Here is a 23,629-nt window from a genome sequence, read left to right as displayed (position 1 = left end):
CCACCATAGATGTCACTGTCCATCTACTGAGCATGTGCAGAAGCATTTCCCAGCATGTGCAATCAGAAACACAGTTGAAGGAACCTCACAACACACCATGTATGAAATCCATTTTCAGAAGCAGTGTCTTGTTTATTTAGTTTAAAAGGATTCCTATTAGCCATCCCAATCTGTTTCTCTCTCTGCTGTGCTTCATGAGCTTTACCAGTAATGGACTTTCTTTTGTTTGGGCGCTCAGTTTTGCTGCGCTGCATCTTGGTGATGTGTCTTTGTTTGAGAGACCGCTTTGAAAACTTTATTTTTATTGTAAAAAAAAAAAATACAAAAATAAAAAGTTCTAATTGAAATATCGATCTGTACTTTAAAACTCATGTCTGTGGATTCAAGGGTTTGATTAGGTAGTTTGCGTGCTTTTCCCCCCCCACTGTTCACATAAAGCAAAGTTTGGAACTGACCCGCTCCACACGTGACGCTGCATTCGGTCCACGAGCCGTGTTTCCAGGAGAAGACCGGGAGGCTGTTGTCCTCGGAGGCGTTTTGACTGATGGTGTACTCGTAGCGAACCCCCGGGTTCGCCTCCTGAAAGAGAAGCTGAGACACACAAGCCAACAGCAACTCTCAACTATCCTGCAGAAAACTGACAAGACAATCATTAAACCATGAGAACTTGTGCCAGACCTCAGCGCTGCCCTCCGTCCTTTACAACAATGATTCTCAAACTTTTTCTTCTGGGACCGAAATTTTGTAAACTTTGTTGACTTGCCTGTTCAATAACAAAAAATGTTGAAGGAACCTCACAAAAAACCACATATAAAATACAGTTTCTTTTTTTTTTTTTTATATATTCTGCAACGATCGTTTCTTTTCCCAACTCTAGAACTCTCCCGCTGCTTTCACTTTTAATGTCAACGCTAAAACTTTGTGATATAAATGAATTCGATAATGACTCATCTATTTTTAAGACACTAACAGTTTTATACCACTGGAAACCAAGAGGGCTTCAAGACGCCTCCAATGGTCGCAGATCACTGCAGCAGAAAATCTTATACAAGGTCAAATCAGCAGTCAAGACAGTCAAACACTCGTCATCGCTAAATGTGGAGAGACGCATGAAGCTTAAGTGAATGTTTCTGGACTGTGGTCACCACTGTTTAACGTTCTCAGTGGTTCCCAGAAGGTGTGTGCAGTTCTTTGCTCACACACTCGCAGAAATAGACTAAAATGACCCTTGTCAGCATGAGACAGCGTCACTTAACAACAACATCACTGGTACCTGGATCCACAGCGGCTCCATGGTGGGTCCGGGAGACGTCAGGTTCTCCAGGTGGCCGGTCCTTTCGTAGGTGAACACGGTTCCCGCCGCCTTGTACTCCCCGTTCCACTGGATCGTCCAGCCGCCGTTCAGAAAGTAGTGGTTGGGGTCGTCGCCCCGCAGGGCCAAGAAGTTCCCGGCTTCGGCCACCTCCTCGATCCGGATGCCCCAGGCTCCCTCTGGGATCAGCCCGATGTCCACGTACCCTGAGGGAACATGAAGGTTCTAGTCAAAACATCACAGGGTAACAGGGTTTAGGGTTCACTGTTCTCATGGCGTGGACGGGCCCCCCCGTCGAGAGTCGCACCAAGGCTGAGAAACGTACCGAGTCCTTCGCTCTCGTCGAACGTCTTCCTCACTGTGGTGCAGGTGGAGCCGTTACCCTGACAGACTCCACAGCGATCCTCCACAGCACCGGAGTCAACCACATAATCACAGCCGATTTTCTGCAACACAAACACACACGCACGCCACAAAAATAGAAAATTACAATACCATGCCAACAACTGTTTATGAAGTTTCCAGTTTGAACCTGTGCATGTCTGGGTGTTTTCTCCTCCATCTGTCCTTTGGACGTTAATTCGTGACTCTAAATTCAACATTTTCAAGTGAAAACTGAGAACTTCTGTTGTGTTTGGGTGGTCTGTTTACACAACAACAGTGCTCGGAGCCACGGCGTTGGGCTTGTTGATCACATAATGTTTCTTTATACAGATTTGACCTTTAACTTTACAGTGACAGCCTCTTCATCCGCAAACGGAGCTGGTACGACACAGAAATGTCACCAAATGTCATGACGCAAGAGTCCGGAGTCTGCGGCTACTGACCACTCAGTATCGACACAGCGTCTGCATCACTGACTGGCATTTTGGGCCGGGGGTGATACGCAAGGGCAGGCTGCTATCGCGCACGATAAGAGCGACCACATTTCTCAGTCAACCTGCTAATTGTCTCACAGAATGTCAAATGTACATCGCTCGCCCTGAAGAGACAACAAGACCATAGCTTCCTCAACAACAGAATGAATAATGGATCAGTAAAGACAAGAGAAGACTAATTACCATGACGAGCTGAATTATAAACCTAAGCAAGAGGAAGCAAAAAAAAACTAAAAACCCACAAAACATGTAATTTGATTGAGCATATGAGGATTATTCATGTTAATACCTGACAGATGCCATTGATGCACATGTCTCTGCTCTTGTTGCCTTGGTAACAAGGCGTTCCATCGGCGACAGCATCCCGCATCTTTTCAGAGAAATGTTCATTCAGAGGACGGCAGTGCAGCTCGCAGGGGTTCACTGACGGAGACGTGGGGAAATGCAACAGAGACATTGAGGAAATGTGAAGAACGCCACAATGCAGAATTTTCAACAAAAGCTGCAACATAAACAAAAAAAACAAAAAAAAGCTGCAACGTATACTCAGAAATTACAAATGGAATGTAACACAAAATCAAAGTTACATCACAAATACAAAAGCTGGAGCACAAATTCAAAAGCAACAACAGATACAAAAGCTACAACACAAATACAAAACGACTACAAAACAACAGCTACAAAACAAATACAAAAGCTACAACCCAGAAACAAAAGCTACAAAACAAATACAAAAAGACTACAAAACAAAAGCTACAACTCAGAAACAAAAGCTACAACACAAATACAAAAGCTACAACCCAGAAACAAAAGCTACAAAACAAATACAAAAGCTACAACCCAGAAACAAAAGCTACAAAACAAATACAAAAAGACTACAAAACAAAAGCTACAACTCAGAAACAAAAGCTACAACACAAATACAAAAGCTACAACCCAGAAACAAAAGCTACAAAACAAATACAAAAAGACTACAAAACAAAAGCTACAAAACAAATACAAAAAGACTACAAAACAAAAGCTACAACCCAGAAACAAAAGCTACAAAACAAATACAAAAAGACTACAAAACAAAAGCTACAAAACAAATACAAAAAGACTACAAAACAAAAGCTACAACCCAGAAACAAAAGCTACAAAACAAATACAAAAAGACTACAAAACAAAAGCTACAAAACAAATACAAAACAAAAGCTACAACCCAGAAACAAAAGCTACAAAAGAAATACAAAAGCTGGAGCACAAATACAAAATTACTACAAAACAAAAGCTACAAAACAAATACAAAATGACTACAAAACAAAACCTACAACTCAGAAACAAAAGCTACAAAACAAATACAAAAAGACTACAAAACAAAAGCTACAAAACAAATACAAAACAAAAGCTACAACCCAGAAACAAAAGCTACAAAAGAAATACAAAAGCTGGAGCACAAATACAAAATTACTACAAAACAAAAGCTACAAAACAAATACAAAATGACTACAAAACAAAAGCTACAACCCAGAAACAAAATCTACAAAACAAATACAAAAGCGACGACAAGTCTCCAGTCCAGTCACAATGAAGCGGCCACGGTTCATCTCCTGCCTTCACCCTGGAGGCTGAATGCGGGAGACGCTGCTCACCTCTGTTGATGACGGCCTCCCACTTGAAGAACTTGCCCTTGTACGGTAAAGTGTTGAAGTGGCTGCACTGGAGGTCCCTGAAGGAGGGCAGGTCACGGGGGCACGGCGCCGTGTTGCAGATCCTGTACCTCCGCCGCTCTCCCAGACAATAGCGTCCTCGGTGCGTCGGCCTGCGGGACGATCCGACCCGTTACTCCGACAGTCGGTTAAACCTCAAACCGGTGGCAACGAAGCGCCGATGAACGGCGGGAGGAAGCGGGACTCTGCGAGCGGAGCTAAATGCCACGTCATCCGATTAGTGACGCGCTTGAATGGTTGAACGGGTTTCCCACCGTGATTTGGTCACCAAATTCAGTTCTCCATTATTGAAAGAGTGTTTCAGAAGAACTGATCCAATTACTGACGGCAGGGATCGATTTTGTCTTAATGAAACTCTATGAAGTATCATTTTGGCCTGGGAAAAGACTCCAGTTTATCCTGTTTTCGATTAAAACCTTATGCGTCTCGTAATTTTATTACTGTGTGGGGGACCGGAGAGTTTATTTATTTATTTATTTATTTATTTTCAGACGTGCAAAAAACCCCGAAACAAAACAAGGCAAACAGAGGTTTCAAGGCAGTCAGGCTGATATAAAGGGCTCTAGGGTGGCTTGGATGACTGAGTGGGCGTTCTTCAATTGGAAAAGTCGTAGGTTCCACACAAAAACTGCCTTTGGATGAATAAGCAAAACAAATTTTTTCTGTCTCTTTCCAGCTCTGACTGAACTAACGGGTCCAACATGCTAGCTCAACTTTAACCGCAAAAAAAAAAACAAAAAACTAATGTGCAATTTGTCAAAACAAACCTCTGGCATCGTGAGGTTTGTCTGTCTCGACTTTCACCGAATTTCATCGTGTCGACCGGAGGAGCGGAGACGTGTGAATTGAATTTCCTCCCAGCCGCCTCGCTCTATGATCTCCAAATCAATCACTCGTTCTGTTGAAACCCTGCGTCGTCCCTCCTCTTTGAGACGAGAACTTTTCAGTCCGACTGGAGGAGTCGCTCGAAAATCAAAGTGAATTCGAACCCAAATGAGAGGCCGCCGCGTGTTTAACGGCTCGCAAGGAGCAGTCATTAAACGCTGAAGGAACTTCGGATGGACGATCGACCCACTTAAATAAGTTCGTTGCTTCTATGTCAGACAAAAGTTTTCATTCATTCTTCTTAAATAAAAAAAGATGCGTTCAAACTGAACCAGGAGCTCTCACTGGCCTGGCTTGACCTTCTGCAGTGCTTTAAAACAACAGTGGGCCTTGACAGTGGACCCTCCAGGGGACGCTGCAGATTGAAGTGGAGGACTGACGCCTCGTTTCCATGACAACATTTCACGTTTTATGTAATGAAACCGCACACATGCACAGAAAACATGCACTGGCAAGTTTGTATTCTGTTCAAACGAATTAACTCTTCTGTATATGAAAAAATTGTTTTATTAAAAGAAAATATTCAAAAACCCTTTCTCGTACGTGTATATCAGTTTAATATGCTGTTTTTCATACATCATTCTCCGTAAAAACACGTCTCAAGGATTTTGTTTGTTTAGATGACATTGTTGATTTGAAAAATGTGGTGAAGTTTTTTTTTTCTTCCTTTCCTCAAACAAACGTGTCCAGTTGAAATGAGAATAAAATATTTCATTCAATAATAAATGACCTCATTATTTTGAAAAATAGTTAAGAATTAGAGGGTTGCGCTTCCAGAAGAAACTGAAAGCGTGAATGCTGAAGGCTGCCTCTCGCAACTGTGTCTCCATGGCAACATACACTGATCTCCTTTGATCTGCTTGATCCGCAGTTTTTGTTTACATTCATTCCGAAATGATTAAAGATATACAAAGCTACACGGCATAATAGGAATGTCCTGAACAAGCTGCACGCTTTTAACTCTGATTAAAGATTGCACGAGAAATAAGGCAACAAAAAGGTCAGAATAGTAAAAACAAAGGGTTTGGATCAAAGCATTCGCACAATAATAATAATAACAGCAATAACAACAACAACAATAATAATAATAATAATTCTTCAGACTTACACGGGACTGTCACAGTCTCTCTCGGCGCCGCGCACTCCGGCGCCACACGTCCTGGAACAGTCGGACCACTCGCTCCAGGAGCCCCAGCCCCCGTGCACACTGTTGGGGTGATGTCCCACCGCAACACACTCCCCACTGAAACACCACTGGGAAAACAACCCCCCCCCCAAAAAAAACAAAAAAAACAAAACAAGAGAACATGAGATATTAAAGTCAGCATTTCAGGTTCATGAATCATTCAGATGTGATTGACTTGTGAATCTGCAAACAGTGGTTCCGTGTGATGGTTCTCCAGCGGAGCCGTACTGTGGAGACGCTTCCTGTCGTCATTCTGCTCCTGTGAGCTTCACAATAAAATCAAAAGACACTGACTTTTAGAACAGGCGCCGCAGTGCACAGCTAATGAGTCTAATTCTGACTTCCTCTTACTAAATTATTAATGGCATCGGGAGACGGGGAACTTGACATATTATCCTGGAGGAAAACTTTTAATGAGCTGCTTTAGCAAAACTAACAGGTTTTTTTTTTTTTTTTTTTACCTTTAATGAGCGGAGGTGGATTCATTTGGAAGGTTTGTAGCCAAAAGGCAATCGATGCTTAATCGTGTGTGGTGAGGTATTTCAGGAGTGGTACACTGATCCTGTGTTAGGTAAATTTGTACTTTATGTTTATTTATACCTAACATCCTGCAACTCGTTCTCCAATTTTACTGACAAATTACAATGAGAAAACAACAATCTTGACACTTGTCTTTACCAAATCCATCCTGCTTTTGTGTCTTACCCTTTAATATTTCATCCCCGGCATTGGAACTTTCTACAGTCTTTTCTTGACTGACACAGTCGCTATAAAACCGACTCATCTGTTCATTTTTCTGCTTTTAGCATTGATGTTGAAGAGAAAATACTCATTTACTGAGTTATAATAAGGCAATAATCAATTTAATTCACATTATTTTTATATCTATCGGTGCATATGTCTTGAAAAGAGATCAACTTGATAATTATATTCCTTTCTACATTTGTACTTTTGTTTTATTTATAACTTTGCTTCTTATCTGTGTGTTACTCTAACTTTAAATACAATCTAAACATGTCTTTCTGTCTCTTGGGTCACTAGTTCAATTGCAACTTTAAGCGGTCTTAATCTTATGGCCAATTGTATCGGTATAGTGTTTTGCAGGTTCTTTTGAAATAATCCAAATACACTGAAAACATACATTTCTACTATAGTCAAATTCAATATATCACATTGATTACATATAAGCTGGATTTTATCTTTGTTTCAGTCTTTATGATTTTAGCTGAATCATTAAATCAATGTAAAAAAAACTTGAATATGTCAAAGAATCAGATGTCTTTTACACTCTGACTCCATCTCCGTGGAAACGGGAAAACGCAAGTATTGGGGAAAAAAAACATTCCGACTCAGTGGAAATGGGCAAAAACGCAACTTTTCTGAAATTCTGCTGCTGCACATGCTCGCCACCGGCGTAGTAAAGATTGTTCTGCACATGCTCAGTCGATGGACAATAATAATGTTTGCCTCCAAAGTGGCATGACTCCATGTTCTCCTGGGACTTAGTAGTAGTTTTATTTTGACAGTCACTGTAAAAACAATCTAACTTCGTCGTCTGTCCATACGAATGTCCAGACGTGAATATCTCCGGACGCCTGCTCCGTTGACGCCGCTGATCGCCGTCACAAACCCCCCCCCCCCCCCCCCGGAGCCTCGTCGGCGCCCTTCTCTTCCAGCATTAAACGAAGGCCTCACCTTGTTGTCGCCGCAGCTCGTCCCGTCCACGGCCCCGTCCAGCTTGGAGTGGCAGGTGCTTCCCACGGTGCACCACAGAGTGCTGCACACGTTCTGGGGGGGAAGCAGAGAGACGTTCATGTTCCTCGTGGAGAAACCGTCCTGGAGCTGATGTGGAGCGGCCGTGCTGGCGGTTTCAGCTCCATCACTCCATCGCGCCCGGTCTGTACGTCTAAGTGTTCTTGGAGAAGACACTGGACACCGAACTGCTGCAACTGGAGCTCAAGCTTCTTCCGCGTCAGACGTCACCATTAGTACCTGACCGGGTGACTGCAGCTGACACTGTGAACTACTATGGGACGTCTAAAGCTGTGAAATCGGGCCACATAAGTGAATAATTTAACACTAAAAATGGTACGAATTGCACAAATTTGACAGAGCGGGAAGAGTAAAATATAACACATTACTTTATAAAGATATATTCAAATTCATAAGAGATGAAGGGAGGTTCTAGGGCAGGGGTGTCAAACATGCGGCCCGGGGGCCAGAACCGGCCCGCCAGAGGATCTAATCCGGCCCACATGTGATTTTATTTTAAAGTATGAAAATGAAAACTGATCAATAAACACTAGATTGGCAAAAATGACATTCAAAACCTCCCTTGGTCAGAATTTGACCCCCGACATTAATGCATCTGTGGAGGTCACATGACGCGATGCCTTTCACAATAAAACAATGAGTCCAACTTATGTGAAACGATACTTTAGACACGTAAACTCAAAACAATTTCCAGATGATGACAAATTGTTTTAATCCCGAATAAAAATATGATATCCAGATACCAGATATCTGATTAACTTTAATATGTAAATTTCAGAATAGACTATTTAAATTCTTGCAGTTACAAAAGGATCAAAAGAAGGAAAGACTTGGCATTTGTCCATATCTGCAGTTTAACATGTGATGTTTGACTTGTTGGGCCTCCAGAGGTCAGATCAGGTTGATGTGGCCCCTCAACTGAAATGAGTTTGACGCCCCTGTTCTCGGGTGTTGACGGTGTGCGTAGCGTCGATTCAGAGGCTGTGCGGAGGCGTTTCACCACAACACATTGACTTTACTGATTTAATTAAATTCAACACTATTTCTAGAGCGGCAAATACAACAAAGTAATTTCAGGGAACTCTTTCAGAGAAGCCCAACAAATCCACATGAGCAAGCAACCGATTGTTTGCGTATGGAGTATAAATTAAGGCTTTATGACATTTAAGTACTCGTATCGGTACTCGGAATCGGCAAGTAGCTAAAAGTTACTCGTACTTGTACTTTAAACAAAAATAAAAAACCGTTGAATCCCGACTTGGAAAATAATCATTCACATTTTTGAAGAGCTCATGAATTTCAATATATCTGTCAAATAATAGTAGGAAAAAACCTGAAAGAAAAATGCATAAAACATGATATTCATAAATATTATACTGCTTTTATTCATTATATATATATATATATATATATATATATAAAAATCTGTTTGTCATTATTCTGGCATTCTGTTTTGGAACTTTGTCAGGGTGAGTTTTAGATAAATAACCCTTGTATTTCTTTTGTGAACCGTCGTGTCTGAGGATGTGTGTTCAGGCCGACATCAAAGAGAGCTGAACATTTCTTCAGAGTGTAAAAATATGAAGGATCGCTGGGTCTGTCGTAGGTGATGTATTGTACCTATTGAGGATGCTCACTCACATCTTACACACTTCTTTTCAGGTGCAGAAGCAGAACGATTGTCAGGAAAGAGAAAACAGACAAATAAGGCACTTCTCTGTAAATAAATCCCATAATGTTCAAGTGTTCCCTTCTTTCTGTATGTTTCCATATAAAGTACTATATCAGTGACTCCATGCCAGATATATGTGTGTATTTTTTCTCTTCCTTTTAGTTGCTCTTTCTTATCAGTCGATACTCAGGACATTTGACATTTTCGACAATTTATCTCACAGTCGCTATTGCTCAGACGGCGTAAATAAATCCCTCACAGCAGACGAGAACAGGGGATTCATAACACGATGTCCAGTGGCCATGTCTTGAGGTCCAGATCGAATCGCCGCGTGAATACAATTAAATTGTCTTCCCACTGTGGAATTGGACGAATTTAATCAAGTGACTCATATGTGCCTCTCATGGTTACACTTGCATAGAACGAGCATGTAAAACGATGGAGGAAAACTGAAGACGTGCAATATTTTAAAATTAAAATGAGAAAAATGGAACATGAGAAAACTATAAATACAGGTTTTGCAGGACCCATTATACTCTGTGATTTTAGACCCACTGGGATTCAATAAAGAAGTCCGTCCGTAGAGGAATGAAGTCGATCCCAGTTATTAGGCTCAGATATTGAACTCGGAGCTGCTGGAGAGATTTCATATCTTGGTTGGTTCATGTTGCTCTGGTGAGCTGGAGGACGCTCTCTTTACTGTCCACTGCAGCCCCATGTATGGATCAATCGATGGACAAACGATTCATGACTCACACCCCCACCCCACCCCCTACCAGTACCTCATGCTGAACTGCAATAACTAGCTTCAAGCTGCGTCTGACATGAGTTCTCTGCATTGGACCATAAACAATAAAGAGAAAAAAAAAAAGTCTTCATTCTGGCAAATAACGCTCACATTTTTTAAACACACACAGCAAAACTTTTCAAACAAGTCTGCAAACCCGAGCCGCAGCACATGTTGCTTCAAGGTTAAAAAGCTGACTTTGCCTTGACTGTATTTCAACACCGGTGGTCATGAACGGTACACAGATCTACAACGAACCAGTCAAAAGACCAACGGGAGGCGTTCATTTCCTCCAGAGGAGGTAATCTGGTTCTGATAACACAGAAAGGTCAATCATGTTTATCGAGGAGTTTCCAGGCCGAGCGGTGAAACGGTTCAAGCTTATTCCCAGAACTGTTTTCTTGACATTTCCGAATGTTTGCAGGTTCTTCATCCATCTATCTCCCATTACTACTTTATATAAGTGAGTGGTGTTGGAGGCGATCGCAGCGGGCTGTGGGTCACAGGGGTTACAAATGGACGGGTCACACATCCGTCACGGGGCAAACGGAAAGAGACAAGACTGTAAAAACACTCATCAATCACCGGGGAAGTAGTAAATATCGATGATTATTGAATTCCTCTTTACAGAAGTTCATGTAGAAGCTGCTCGCATTTAAAGACAATAAATTGTTTAAAAAACTGCAACATCTTGAAGTGAAAAAGTGAGAAAGGATGTTGAGAACTCCTTCTCTGCGGAACCGGGAAAGTGCAACTTTTCAGAAATGCCTCTCCTGAACATGCAAACCGCGGTTGTAGTAAATAGTTCTTCTGCAGATGTGTGAGTAGCAGTGGCTCGTCTTCCTCAAGGCCCAAGAAAAATATATATTTGAATCACAATTATATTTTGTACATGAATACTTTCATGTATTATTTAATACTAATTAAATAATTCAAAAAGCTTCCTTTCATGGCTTCTCTCCCAGTTGCTCTGCTTCCAGATGATACATCATGAAACTTTGAACCAATCACATTTCAGCCATCCCTTGTTTAAAATCAGTGTTGATTGCACTGCTGCTTCCACCAAGACGAGCACCCAGGATTTGATTAATCAGTGAATGTATTTATTCTGACCACACCAGCTTCTAACTGTGATGCAACGGTTCTTTACACTGCATCTCTGCATGATAAACATTGTTTTTGTTTTGTTTTTACAGCCTGAGCACCAGTAAAGGCCGAGGTGTGAAATGCACAGCCCGACAATAACAACAATGTTTTCCTCCAGAGTGTCACAACTCCCAATCCAGATTCTCCTGGGACTTCGTAGTTTTATTTTGACAGTCACTGTAATAACAATCCAACTTGGTTGTCCGTCCACTAGAACGTCTGTGTTCTCCCACTGTTGATATTTATAGCGTGCATGCATTTGTGATTTAATTACAACAACAACTAAAAGCGGCAGCTCATGTCCAACATGACATCATTTTCAGCGTTTCTGCTGTGAAAACGGAAATTTTTTTCAAAAACGTTGTTGTTGACCAAAAATGCCGAACTTTTTCACTTCAAACATTTTCGTGTCAACGGGGAATCATTCTGATGTTTCAGCTGAAAAGCTGAAGAGGCTGAAAGGCTGAAGAGCTGCATCAGAACAGCTCGCTCCTCTGCGGTTCGCAGGCGATTCACACCTCCGTGAAGCTACGTCCGACTCCACGCTAAACTCCCCGAAAATAGTCCCAATCAATTGTGATGCGTTCGAGCTGAAAAAAAATTGCAGTTTGTGCTGCGTTGCTAAAAAAGTGACCGGAAGACAACACAGGAACAGCTGAGGCACTGTGTCGCAACAGTATTGTTTCTAAAAACATGTCTGCAGCTTTCTGAAGCACCCCCCCATCCCCCCCCCCCCACCGCAGCCCTTTGAGAGGTAAGCTGACACCTTTCCCGCCATCCACACAAAACAAACAGATCGAAGAAGAAACCCTCCTAGATCCCCAAACTGGGCATCGGTCCGTAATCCCCTGAACTAAGACACCTGAGTGATCCGATTAGACTCTTCTGTCAATACAACCTGAGGAAGCTGCAGCCCAACCCACCACCACAAAAGGCTGCGTGTGAAACCTGAGATGAAGCAGCACCTGGACCGAAGATGGATAGAAAAGATAGAGAGAAAACCCTGCTCCCCACACCACTATGTAATAGTGATTATGAGAGAGTTTCAATTCTCCAAGCGATGGAAAAGGTTTGCGCGACAGAGATCAAAGAGGTTCCCCAACTGCTTTGACGTCATGAGTTAAAGTCAAAACATCTACAGATTAAAGATACCAACTGGGAACGTAATATCTTTTTTCCGTCTCCTGGAAGATCCAAGGCGGTGAAGAAAATTAGACATGCAGGAATCAATATGAAGACTCCTCTAATACTGTTCAACCATCCAATGAACACATCAAACGCCCACCAGGACTTTCATCAGCAGGAGAGGTGAAAGAGTTCAGGTGAAGCCTCAACTGCATCTGAACCCTAACAACGACAACATTTGCCAACGTGTCACAACTCCCAGTCCATATTTTTCTGGACTTGGTGGTTTTATTTTGACAGTCACCATAATAACAATCCAACTTGGTCGTCTGTCCACTAGAAAGTTGGTGTTCTCTCATTGTTAATGTTAATATCGTGCTGTAGTCTGTGCGCATGCGTGTCTGGTTCTATTACAAGAAACAACTAACAGCGCCCACTAGTGGCCTGGCATGCTGACCGCCAGTGACGCTGGATAAAGTTGCTTATCCAAGTCACTGTGCGTTAGTTACTGTTGCAGCGTCCCGCAGGACGAGTTTCTTGCAAAGCCGCTATATTATTAAACAGAACCGGGCCGCTCCTCCAAACAGACACACGCTCACCTGACCCGCCCCCTTCTCCACTCTCAGCCAATCACAGGGCAACCCGCTCTAACGATGCCTTCAGGTGCCACAAAAGAATCGGATCATTAATAAACCTTAACATTGCAATCACAAAACAACTGAAGAGATGTTACACTATTTGTAAAAAGATATATTGGCAGGAATTTGTCCCTTTTTTTTCAATCAGTCAATAAAACCGTGAATCAGATATAAACACAACAAAGAAACCATGAAAAGTATGTATTTTGCACGCCAGGCCAAGAACATTACTGTTGTTTGTTTTTGCAATAAAACCACACAGTACACAGACTGTCAACTATAAAAAAATATAAAAATAAGTCCCTGGAGATTATGAATGTGGCCCCTCTGAAAAGTGTTTGAGCATTAGACTGTGCTCCAGGCATCTAAAACCTATTTTTCTTTAACGGGATACCTTCTGTTTAGTGTTGCACTCAATGATTTACCGTCTTCATAATATTGTAGAATCCCAGGGTGGAAGTAGAGAATAACACCTCAGGGATACAAAGAACTGCGACTGTTTACAAGGAAAAGTCTCGGATGTGTTATCGAGAGGGCGTTAGAGGAATCTACGGCGTGTTCAAAAGCAATCTAATGAGGCGGTAAATCTGTGTACCCTAAAGTTATTCATCACAAAAGCGTAACACGGTGTGACCAGTCTGTTTCTGCTGCCACTTTACATGATGTTCCTTTGTAAAGAAGCTGGACGGTTGCAGAAGTAGCTGCGTGTGCTCCTCCTCTGTACAGTCTGATTAAGCTCATGTCACCCTGTTGTGAATGTGATTTATTCGTATCAGACCATAAACAGAACTTACAGGAGCCTTGGAACGTCAAAAGCTGTAATTGAAGAAAAGGGTTTGTCCTCATTTGCATACATTCAATCGAAGTTGCCGACAGCAACGGCTTCATGTGTGTAAAACCTCCGACCAGAAATCGTGTGCTCGTCAACACAACGTCTACAGGTTTCCTGAGCAGTGAGATTGAATGCTGAGATGGGTTCTGGCGTTGATCTTCCTGATGATTCATCAGAGCTGATCTGCGTTGTCAGTACCGGTGACACCAGACGTGAGTTTTACTTGAGCAGTGAGTCTATATTCAGCTCAGCTCCTCAGCTGGGTCCGAGGTGCTGACATGACAAGCATTCAGATTCACATCCATTCATCTTTATCTCCAGATTTTATTTTTCCTACTCAGTCCGAAGGAATACAAACAGCCCCGTGCTGCCGGCCTCCGAAATCCTCTTTACATTCTATGTCTGGTTTCTCTATGCTGAGGACGCTGTGCTGTCATCTGCTCAGTCGGCTCGAGTCTGGAGGTCATAAGAGTCACGAGTTTCCACTGCACTTTCCGTTATTCACCTTACCTTAACCATGTTGGGGCGTTGGAATGTCTGCCGATTATTTTCACTTACTGTTGATTCTGTGAAATAGATTTTGTTGGACCCTCGTATCTGTGGCAGTGAGTCTCATTAAACCTGTGGACTGGGCTAGGCTTTCTAAAGGTACATCCACACGACGAAAAAACCCCAATAATCTTTCTCGCCAGCCTTCTCCAAAAAACTCCGTCCACACTTCACTATGAACGCGACTCAACACTAGGCTTCAGGGCGTGTAGTACACATGCCAGGCCTTTAGGGGCGCTGTGACTCACCAAACACACCAAAAACACAGAAAAAGACAGTACATAGAAATTATGAAGTAGATTCCTGCTCATAAACTTGTATATAACTCTAGTTCTATAGGTCTATGGCCGCCAGCAGCTCCACCGGAGTTTGTCGCCCCTGATAGTTGTGGTTATTTGAAGACATCACGGACCGCGGTGGGGGGAGAGGGGGACGATTACCTCATCTTTTTTCCACAGATGATCGTCTTTGCCGTCCACACCTCAGGGAGTTGGACGGCATTAGCCGGGGTTTTAGAATTTCCCCACTCTGGGACCCGTGTTAAAAAAAACCCCTGTTTTCACGCTTCTAAAACTGCCTCGTGAGGACGACAGGCAAGAAACCGCTAATTTAGGTTAACTGGTTTCATGGTGTGGACGGGTCTTTAATATTTTCTAAACGGCCATTCGGAGTGAAAGTGACCATGTGTGTGACCTCGTGGACCTGCAGCACCTCGTGACTCATGGAGAAGAAATACATTGAAAAAAATAAGGTCTCCACACCATGTCTGTCTGGGTTTATTTAAAGTATTCAATTTACTGTGGAAAAGCCTTGACTAGCTCATTAGACTTCTTTCAACAGAACTAAACATTGTAAAGGTCAGAACTGCTCAGGTCAACTCTGGCGATAATGACTTGTTAATATGAAACGCTCGTACAGCTCAGTGCTACTCTGCCATTAAGAGCCATTGTTACTCAGTGACCCCGACCCGCAGGACCGTGTCTGTATTGAACAGCAGCGATTAATATCGTAGAGTACTCCTATTCAGAAAAGGATCTCCGATAGGACCCGACAAGTTTTACGTGACGCCATGCGTCAGCGACGACGTTCACAAGTAGACAGGAGAGCATGAGCGATATCCGTGGTTTGGACATTCTTTAATGTTAATGATCATGACAAAACTAACACAGACTGTGAATCATGTTCACACAGCATCGGCAACTTAATCACCGGGGACATTTGGGGTTGCCAGATGTTGCTCATTAGTTGAAACTGTCCGCAACTCGGAGCCATGCTCCGTGCGACATGCTAAAGAGTTTCAGAACTCACGTGCAAGTGACGCTAAATACTAAACACGATTAAAGCACGACTTATACAATCAGTAACCGCGAGCTGGATCATGTGGCGGCACACAGGAAGCTCGGTCTCACAGTCTGAATAGAGCAGCGTGCTGACGCTACGCACTGCTAATGTTAAGCACTCATATTGACCATGTGACACACACACACACACACACACAGACACCCAGACACACACACACACACACACACACACACACACACACACACACACACACACACACACACACACACACACACACACTAGCAGCTTATTGTAGCTGCACTGCAGGCTTGCAACATGATTATCTCCTATACGGCCCACTGGCAGTACAATACAAGGTGGCCCCTCAATCCCAGAGCATATTAAAAATCTTTGTGTCACATGTTGTGGACACAGCAAAATTGATGAATCCTTGTGTACGGACTCTCTTACACAACATAGTGAATATTCTGTGTCTCTCAATAAATTCAATCACTGCGTCTTCTGGGTCTTACCGGCTCGCCTCCTATCTTATCAAATTGATCAGATTCTTCTCTTTTTCTTGTTCCAGTCAGAACAGCGCCGGAGTGCCGCCGACATGTTTCTATAACAGCCGTCTATTTTCCATACCGGCGTTACCGAGCGCCCTGCGGGTTCGAACGTAAAGAGCGGCGGGAGGCGGCGCAGTTATGCCCCCCGAGGTTACATATGAGCCGGGATAATTTACTGGGCTCAGGCTCCTGCGGGTAGAGAACAGATCTGAGGAAGTCTCTCAGGATCGAATGCAGATGATGCAATTCCCCTTCAATTGAAGGTAAAAAGCGGTGACACGGGGAGAGAGGCAGCCGCTCCACACTCGTTTCTGTGTGTGAGGAATCTAATAAGCTCACGAAAACTTCAGTAACTCAAATCATGGTGACACATTTGGAATAGTTATCAGCCACTTGCACAGCACTCCCTAAGGTATTGTTATTGTTGAATGCGAGGTGTTAAACAGATTTTAGTTGAGGGTCTGGACAGTCTGGGCAGACTCAAGGAAAAAGGGAATATATCTGCACTTAACCAGATATTAAACACCTTTAACACTTCATGGTGAGAAAAAAACTTCTCTCTTCTTCAAAACAAACATTTATCCACAATAATGTCGCCCGGACTTGTTGACATTGTCCAGGAAGAAGCGTGGCAAATGATTACTATGGGAAATACCTACAATCTCAACATGAAGTCAATTTTAATTAAACTTTCTGTTGCAAAATACATTTAAATTTCCCAAAAAACGTTATGCTTTCATGGCAGCATCACCTTAATCTCAGCTCAGGCCTCAGGTCGTGTCCAAAACTCTGAAGAAATGCGTTGAAAAAAAATGTTTTTTGTTTTCTTTGATACCATTTTTTTGGTGGTTTGGCCAGATTGGAGTCTCATCCAGGCTGGCTTTAGAACATGAGCCTTATTTTTACAACCCCCGAACTTAATGCACTAAATCCCCAACAATGCCTAGAATTAATTGGCGGGGTGGGACATGTGGGCAGCCAATCAGATTAGAGGAACGATCCGGATGTCTCAGAGAGGACGAGGAGAAACGAGAAATTTATCTTAAAAAATAATGGAAATAAAAAAGTAATGGGAATAATGAAAATCAAAAAGTTACTGCGACAAGTAAGAAAAAGTTAAAGAAAACACAAAGCAAAGCGAAAAAAATAAAAGCCAGCAAGGATGAAAGACAAGAAAGAAACCGTGAAAGAAGTCAACAAGGGGAAAAGTGAGTCACACGCCATCTCAATGGAAGATGGACTGAATTCCCTCAGACGTTTTTTTTTTTTTTTTCATTTTGATGGTCGTAAAGTGTTTCACGGTTTCAATCACATTCAGCCATCATGCATTCACACACAGTTGACAACAAAGCTGGAGGCAGGACTCGAACGCTGACCTCGCCATCGGAGGTCATCCCAATCTCAAGCACAACAATCTCAGTCTCTCTTTAGTAAACCAAAAAAAAGAATTAAAAAATATCATGTATTGGTACATTTTTAAGGGATTCTTACGTCCATGTCGTCGCAGAGCAGAGACCCGGGTCCGTACTGCAGCCGGCACTGATGGACGGCGCTGTACAGAACCCCGGGGGGGACCGAAGTCAGAGACAGACGGTCTTTCACTGGGGGGTCGTCCAGGCATGAGCCCCAGCCGCGACTACCGGGGAGGGAGAGAGGGAGAGAGGGGGAGAGAGAGGAAGAGAAAGGGAGAGAGAGAGAGGAAGGTTAAAAATAGAAATCCTGAGGGGAAACAACAGAAAAGTCCCTTTGTTACACAAACAACGCCACTCTTTACATTTCTAATCAAAAGAAACTGTCATTGCTTTCAGATGCTCATTATAAGTATAAAAATTCTTCATGTCATCTCATTATAAAATGTAAAAAAAAAAAAATCTAATATTTTTTTCTTCCCTTTTATGTGTGCTGAATAATCCATTTATATATATATATATATATATATATATATATATATATATATATATTCAGCACACATAAAAAAGAAGAAAAAAAGGATTTGTCAAAATGAAAAACCAACAAATAAATAAGCTCAATAACGACAGAACAACAGTATGCATTTTGAGAAAAATTAATTACAAATAAAAAGAACATTTTCCAATACTGTTCACTGACAAAATGGGTAAAAACAAATAAACAGAAAAGTAGAAAAAAAATTATACAAATAATAATCATCATAATTATTTGTAATTTTTAATTTGTTCCAAACATGTTAAAACCAAAGTATGAAACAAAATACAAAAACATACCAAAAAGAAAAAAATCGTATCTATTTACACTAATATACATACATATGCACACACACGGGGATGGAAGATGTAAATATTTAGCATTTTATTTTGAAGTGCTCTATAAACATAATTCTAACCTATAAATTACAGTAGGAAATCACAGAATGTCGATGTTGGAAATAAAAAGTAAAATATTTAAAAACCACCGTACGAGACCAGAGCGGTGCAGTGAAGAGGTCAAAGAAACGGCACCGCATGAATAAAAAAATGAAAAACAGAGGAGCTCTGTCATTGCTTTTTCAACTCTGTTGGCACGCCGCTTGATCCTCTTGAAATGGAAAGATGCTGCCCCACCTACCGTTTCACATTGGGTGAGAGATGTATTGTATCATTTAAAATGGGAGAAAATTAGATTTGTGTTGAGGGGTTCTGAAAGGAAGTTCTATCAGGTGTCGGGGGCCTTTTCTAACTTTTTTTTAACAATCCATCGACAAAGGTGCAGGAGTGATTCTTTACTCAGTATTCTGGCTGTACGACTCACTGAACGTCTATGATATTTGTGTTTTACAGGTTGTTTTTTGGTATAAGTGACAGTAGGGGCAAGGAGTTTGTTGTTTGTGTGGGGTGGAGTTTTTTGTCTTTGTCTTTTCATATATAACTGTAAAAATGTATAATTGTTGTTTCTATATTTCTGTATAAAAGTCAATCAAACATATTAAACACTAAAAACAGAGGAGCTCTGGAAGTGAAGACTCGGGGACGAGAGCCCACGTTTCCCACGTCGGTGTTTATCGAGCTCAGAGAGGAAACGAGACGTTCGTGCTGCGACTCGTCTCGGATTCTCATGTCGTCTCCTCGTGGAGACGCAGAGGAAAATACTGCCGTCGGTCGGGAACGAGATCAATGTTCCTGCTGCTGAGGCTTAAATACTAATCAATGACATGAAAATACCAGCAGGAGTTTAGTCTGACAAGTTTTGCTCATATTGTATTTTGCACACTTTTCTTTTAGTTCAGTTATGTGCTTTAAAATAAATGTTGCTTCCATTACATGTTTGGTTCGTTCAATATCAACTGGTCCTACGGCTTGTCCTCGTGACCTCAGGAGAACAGAAACTTGTCTTCAGGGGACGGTTGCCATTGGATTCCACAGCGTCCCGACGTCACACATGTTACTGGAGTTGCGAAAGTACACGTATTGTCCCTCGAGCACAGAATCGATTTTTCTTTGCTCGGATTAAGTTGTTTTTGTTCTGTTTTTTTTCCCTGCTCTCCAAATTTCACACTGCGCACGCAAGGATTGTGGCACAAACACGATTCCATCAAGCCGCAGCTCAGATCAGCGAGCGTTGATGGATTCCTTCGTGGTGTGACCAGAATAATCCTCACTCCTGTAACAGACGAGGCACATCGATGCAGCTCAAGCCACAGTCGGAACAGGAAACGGTGATGAAACGGCTTTGAAGGGGGTAAAAAAAAAAAAAAAAAAAAAAAAAAATTCAATCAGCGAAGTGTGGAGTGATTGCCAACAGTCTAATAACGACTTCTTCTTGCTTCAGCTTGTTACGTCCGTCGTTATCCGTCGGAGGATATTCAGTCGTTCTGGTCTCCTCCTTTCACTCAATTATTGTTTCACAGTAAAACTCAATTTATCTGTGACTGAAGCCGACTCACTGGCAAAAAACACATCCAATTCATTTTTGTGTGTATTCTATTCTACCCCGTGTGAAAACGCAGTGTGTGTGCGTTTTTGTTTCATTAACGTAAACGTCTGTTTACAGGCAGAAACATGGAAACCATGTAGTTACTATGTTGGTCCACTAGTGGGTGCTTTTTTGTGCACACCCACATGGAAAGAACCTATATGAGGATATATGCACATATATGACAATATATATGCTGCATATATGCACATATATGCTGCATATATGCACATACGACGATATATATGCTGCATATATGCACATAAATGCTGCATATATGCACATATATGACAATATATGCTGCATATATGCACATATGACGATATATATGCTGCATATATGCACATAAATGCTGCATATATGCACATATATGACAATATATGCTGCATATATGCACATATATGACAATATATGCTGCATATATGCACATATATGACAATATATGCTGCATATATGCACATAAATGATGCATATGCACATATGCGACAATATATGCACATATATTGTCATATATGCATTATTTATGTACACATATGCACATATATGTACATAAAATATAGGAAACCGGCCAATTTTATATATGTCACATATATTCAAAACCTATATCAAAACCGATATTAAAACATATGTTTATATAGGTTATTTCCATGTGGGCACACACACACACACACACACACACACACACACACACACACACACACACACACACACACACACACACACACACACACACACACACACACACACACACACACACACACACACACACACACACACACACACACACAGAGAGAAGAAGTATTCACTACAACCGTTGAGCCTGAGGACAGTAAGCAGCTCTTCTGCGGTCGACTCGGGTCGCAGAATTCCACCTTGGCAGCCGTTCTCATAAAGTGGCATTGTATGAAAGTTAAAAATAAAAGTTGTGTCAACAGGGCCTAAATGCAGTGATGAGAGACGACGCATACTTAAAATCAGACTCAATGCAAAACTTCTATTTTTATCACGTGTGAGGATAATACCTCATTACAGGACTGAAGTTAAATGACATCCAAGTATTTATCTGACAAATGACAATTTTTTTTTTTTTTTTTTTAACGAAGTTTGATCAATGCGGTCTTTACAATATACTAATAATTATACAATTGGATACGCGGGCTATAAATACAGATCTCCATTGATGGAGGATCACAAACGAATGGATTGTCAACTTCAACAGTGATGATAGGCACATGAATCAATTCTGTCACACGATAATTAGCTGGCATCCGTAATGAGTTCCCAGAGGACTGTTTTTGTTTAATGAGGCTGCGCTAATCAAAGGAATCTGACGTTACCACAAGAATCACAACCTCACGTGGCTGGTGCGAAGGCATGTAGAAATGCGCAGTTTCCAAACGCGCGTGAAAAACATTGAAGGTTACGTCAAACATGTAGCTTATTAATAGAAATAGAAAGTTAATTCAGGGTGACCTACATGGAGAGGTCAGACCACAGAAGGCAGGTTTCCTCAAGGCTCGAATGTTAATTATGAGGCGAGGAATCCGTGTCCCGCTACGTGCGAGCAAACATTTGTAGCGTAGAAGAAGACGGTGAGTCACATGACACAATGGAAGTGACATCAAACAGCGTCCCGACAGCATGGGGACAGCAAAGGTATGTCTTCTCTTCGAATTGGGTTCGGGTTATGACTTTTGACGCCTGAGCTGAGCCAAACCAAGCTTTTCAGAGTTTATTACCTATTATTATTAATCGCAGCATTTTAAAAAAAAAATCTGTCATCGTTTTGGTTCCATAACAGTAAGTTCAATGTCAAAAATGTCCAAAAAAATGCTAATTTGCATATAGGCGACAGGATTGGACTTCATGCAAACAGCTGAGCGAAGCGCCGGGGCGACGCAAAGCAGCGAAGCTGAGACACGACGACTCGGGGAGCCAGAAAGCGACGGCTCCTTTGGGCACGAACCTTCACCTTGTAACTGAAGTGTTTAACATTACATGGAGCTACACGCTGAACGCCAATGTTTATTTGATTACATTAACAATAGATCCTCACAAACCGGCTCCCCCTCATCTTGAACACCTCATTAATCTCATATTATCCGACCAGAACACGACGACCTCGTCTGGAGTTTTCTTAAGGAAACTTGTTCAATCATTGTTGTTTTGTTGGAGAGGAGCTGAAGGCGTTGACCGGACTCAAGGACATTGCAGAACGTTTATCACAGATGTATAAATCACATTACATATCTGATACACCAGACTGATGGATCGACAACAATGGAGAGTTTTATAAATGAAACGTGTTTATCGCGGAGTGCAGGCAGTAGTAGTGAGTTGAATTGAGTTCCAGGCATGAAGCGAGTTTGCAGCAGGCGAATATCGTCCAGCTGGCGCAGGAAGGTGTTTGAGGCGCCGTCATGGCACCGTAATGTAAGAATGGGAGAACTGCATATTTTAACCAGCAGGTGTTTGGAGGGATGTGAAAAGGGGGATTTGTTTTCGGTGAATAAAAGCAATGTGGGATTTCAGCTTCCTGAGCAGGACAGTTACGTTCGTCTGATTTGTCCGTTTTCAGTCCAGCCGGATCCCGAGACACCTTCACTCAAACTCAGAGCAAAGACATTTTGAAGGGACACGATACATGTGAAATGATTCAGTGGAAAAAACATGCCTCTAGTTCTATCCGTGTTTAAAATATAGTCGTTTTAGACGCTATTACAAAACGGATAAATCACTTCCATTCCGCAATTATTCCGAAAATAATAAAAACCCCGACTATAACACAGACTGATGAGACAAACAAAATAATATTCATTTAAAATAAAATGTCCCCCAAGGGGCGACTGTGGATCGTCTTCTGATCCAAAAGTTGTTTGGTGGTTCAATTCCCCGTCTCCCTCTGTGTGTGTGTGTTTGTGTAGTAATGGACTTTGAGCTGCTAAAGTATGGGGTTATATTTGTGCCAAAATTCTGAGCGAGCGATGGGAAAATTTGAGCGCAAAAAAATTAATTGTGCAAGCACACTAATAACATTTTGAGGAAATATTTAAATTGCGCAAAGACAAACTTGAGATTGCGCGCTCAAAAATCATTTCTGCGCTCAGATTCTTCCTCTGCGTGCTCAACCTCTCTCTCTCTCTCGCTCGCTCAAATCTCTCCATGTCCGCGCTCAAGTTCTGCTGTGCGCTCGCTCAAAATGTGCAAAGCCCAAATGTGACAGACACGGTTGTCCACCAATCACAGAAATTTGGGGCGGGCGTTGAACTCTGATTGGTTACTTCGGATTCTGGAAGTGCCTCATAACCAACAAAGAAGAAAAAGAAGAAGAAGAGGGAAAAACAAACTGCGGGGGAAAAC

At 42.0% G+C, this 23,629-nt stretch overlaps 1 protein-coding gene across 1 annotated transcript in view; it reads right to left on the bottom strand.

Annotated features, from left to right (window-relative positions):
* Window positions 1-23,629, bottom strand: part of adamts7 (a disintegrin-like and metallopeptidase (reprolysin type) with thrombospondin type 1 motif, 7) — a 101,373-nt gene that overhangs the window by 21,033 nt on the left and 56,711 nt on the right. Inside the window, 8 exon segments of the mRNA XM_080499087.1 lie at window positions 456-591; window positions 1,274-1,518; window positions 1,638-1,758; window positions 2,480-2,613; window positions 3,822-3,991; window positions 5,893-6,038; window positions 7,666-7,758; window positions 17,834-17,978. Coding sequence (XP_080355213.1) covers window positions 456-591; window positions 1,274-1,518; window positions 1,638-1,758; window positions 2,480-2,613; window positions 3,822-3,991; window positions 5,893-6,038; window positions 7,666-7,758; window positions 17,834-17,978 — 1,190 coding nt within the window.

Source organism: Blennius ocellaris (assembly GCF_963422515.1).
Source record: "Blennius ocellaris genome assembly, chromosome: 1".
Lineage (NCBI taxonomy): Eukaryota > Metazoa > Chordata > Actinopteri > Blenniiformes > Blenniidae > Blennius > Blennius ocellaris.
Note: the sequence above shows the minus strand (reverse complement) of the source record. Positions and strands in the feature narration are given on the sequence as shown.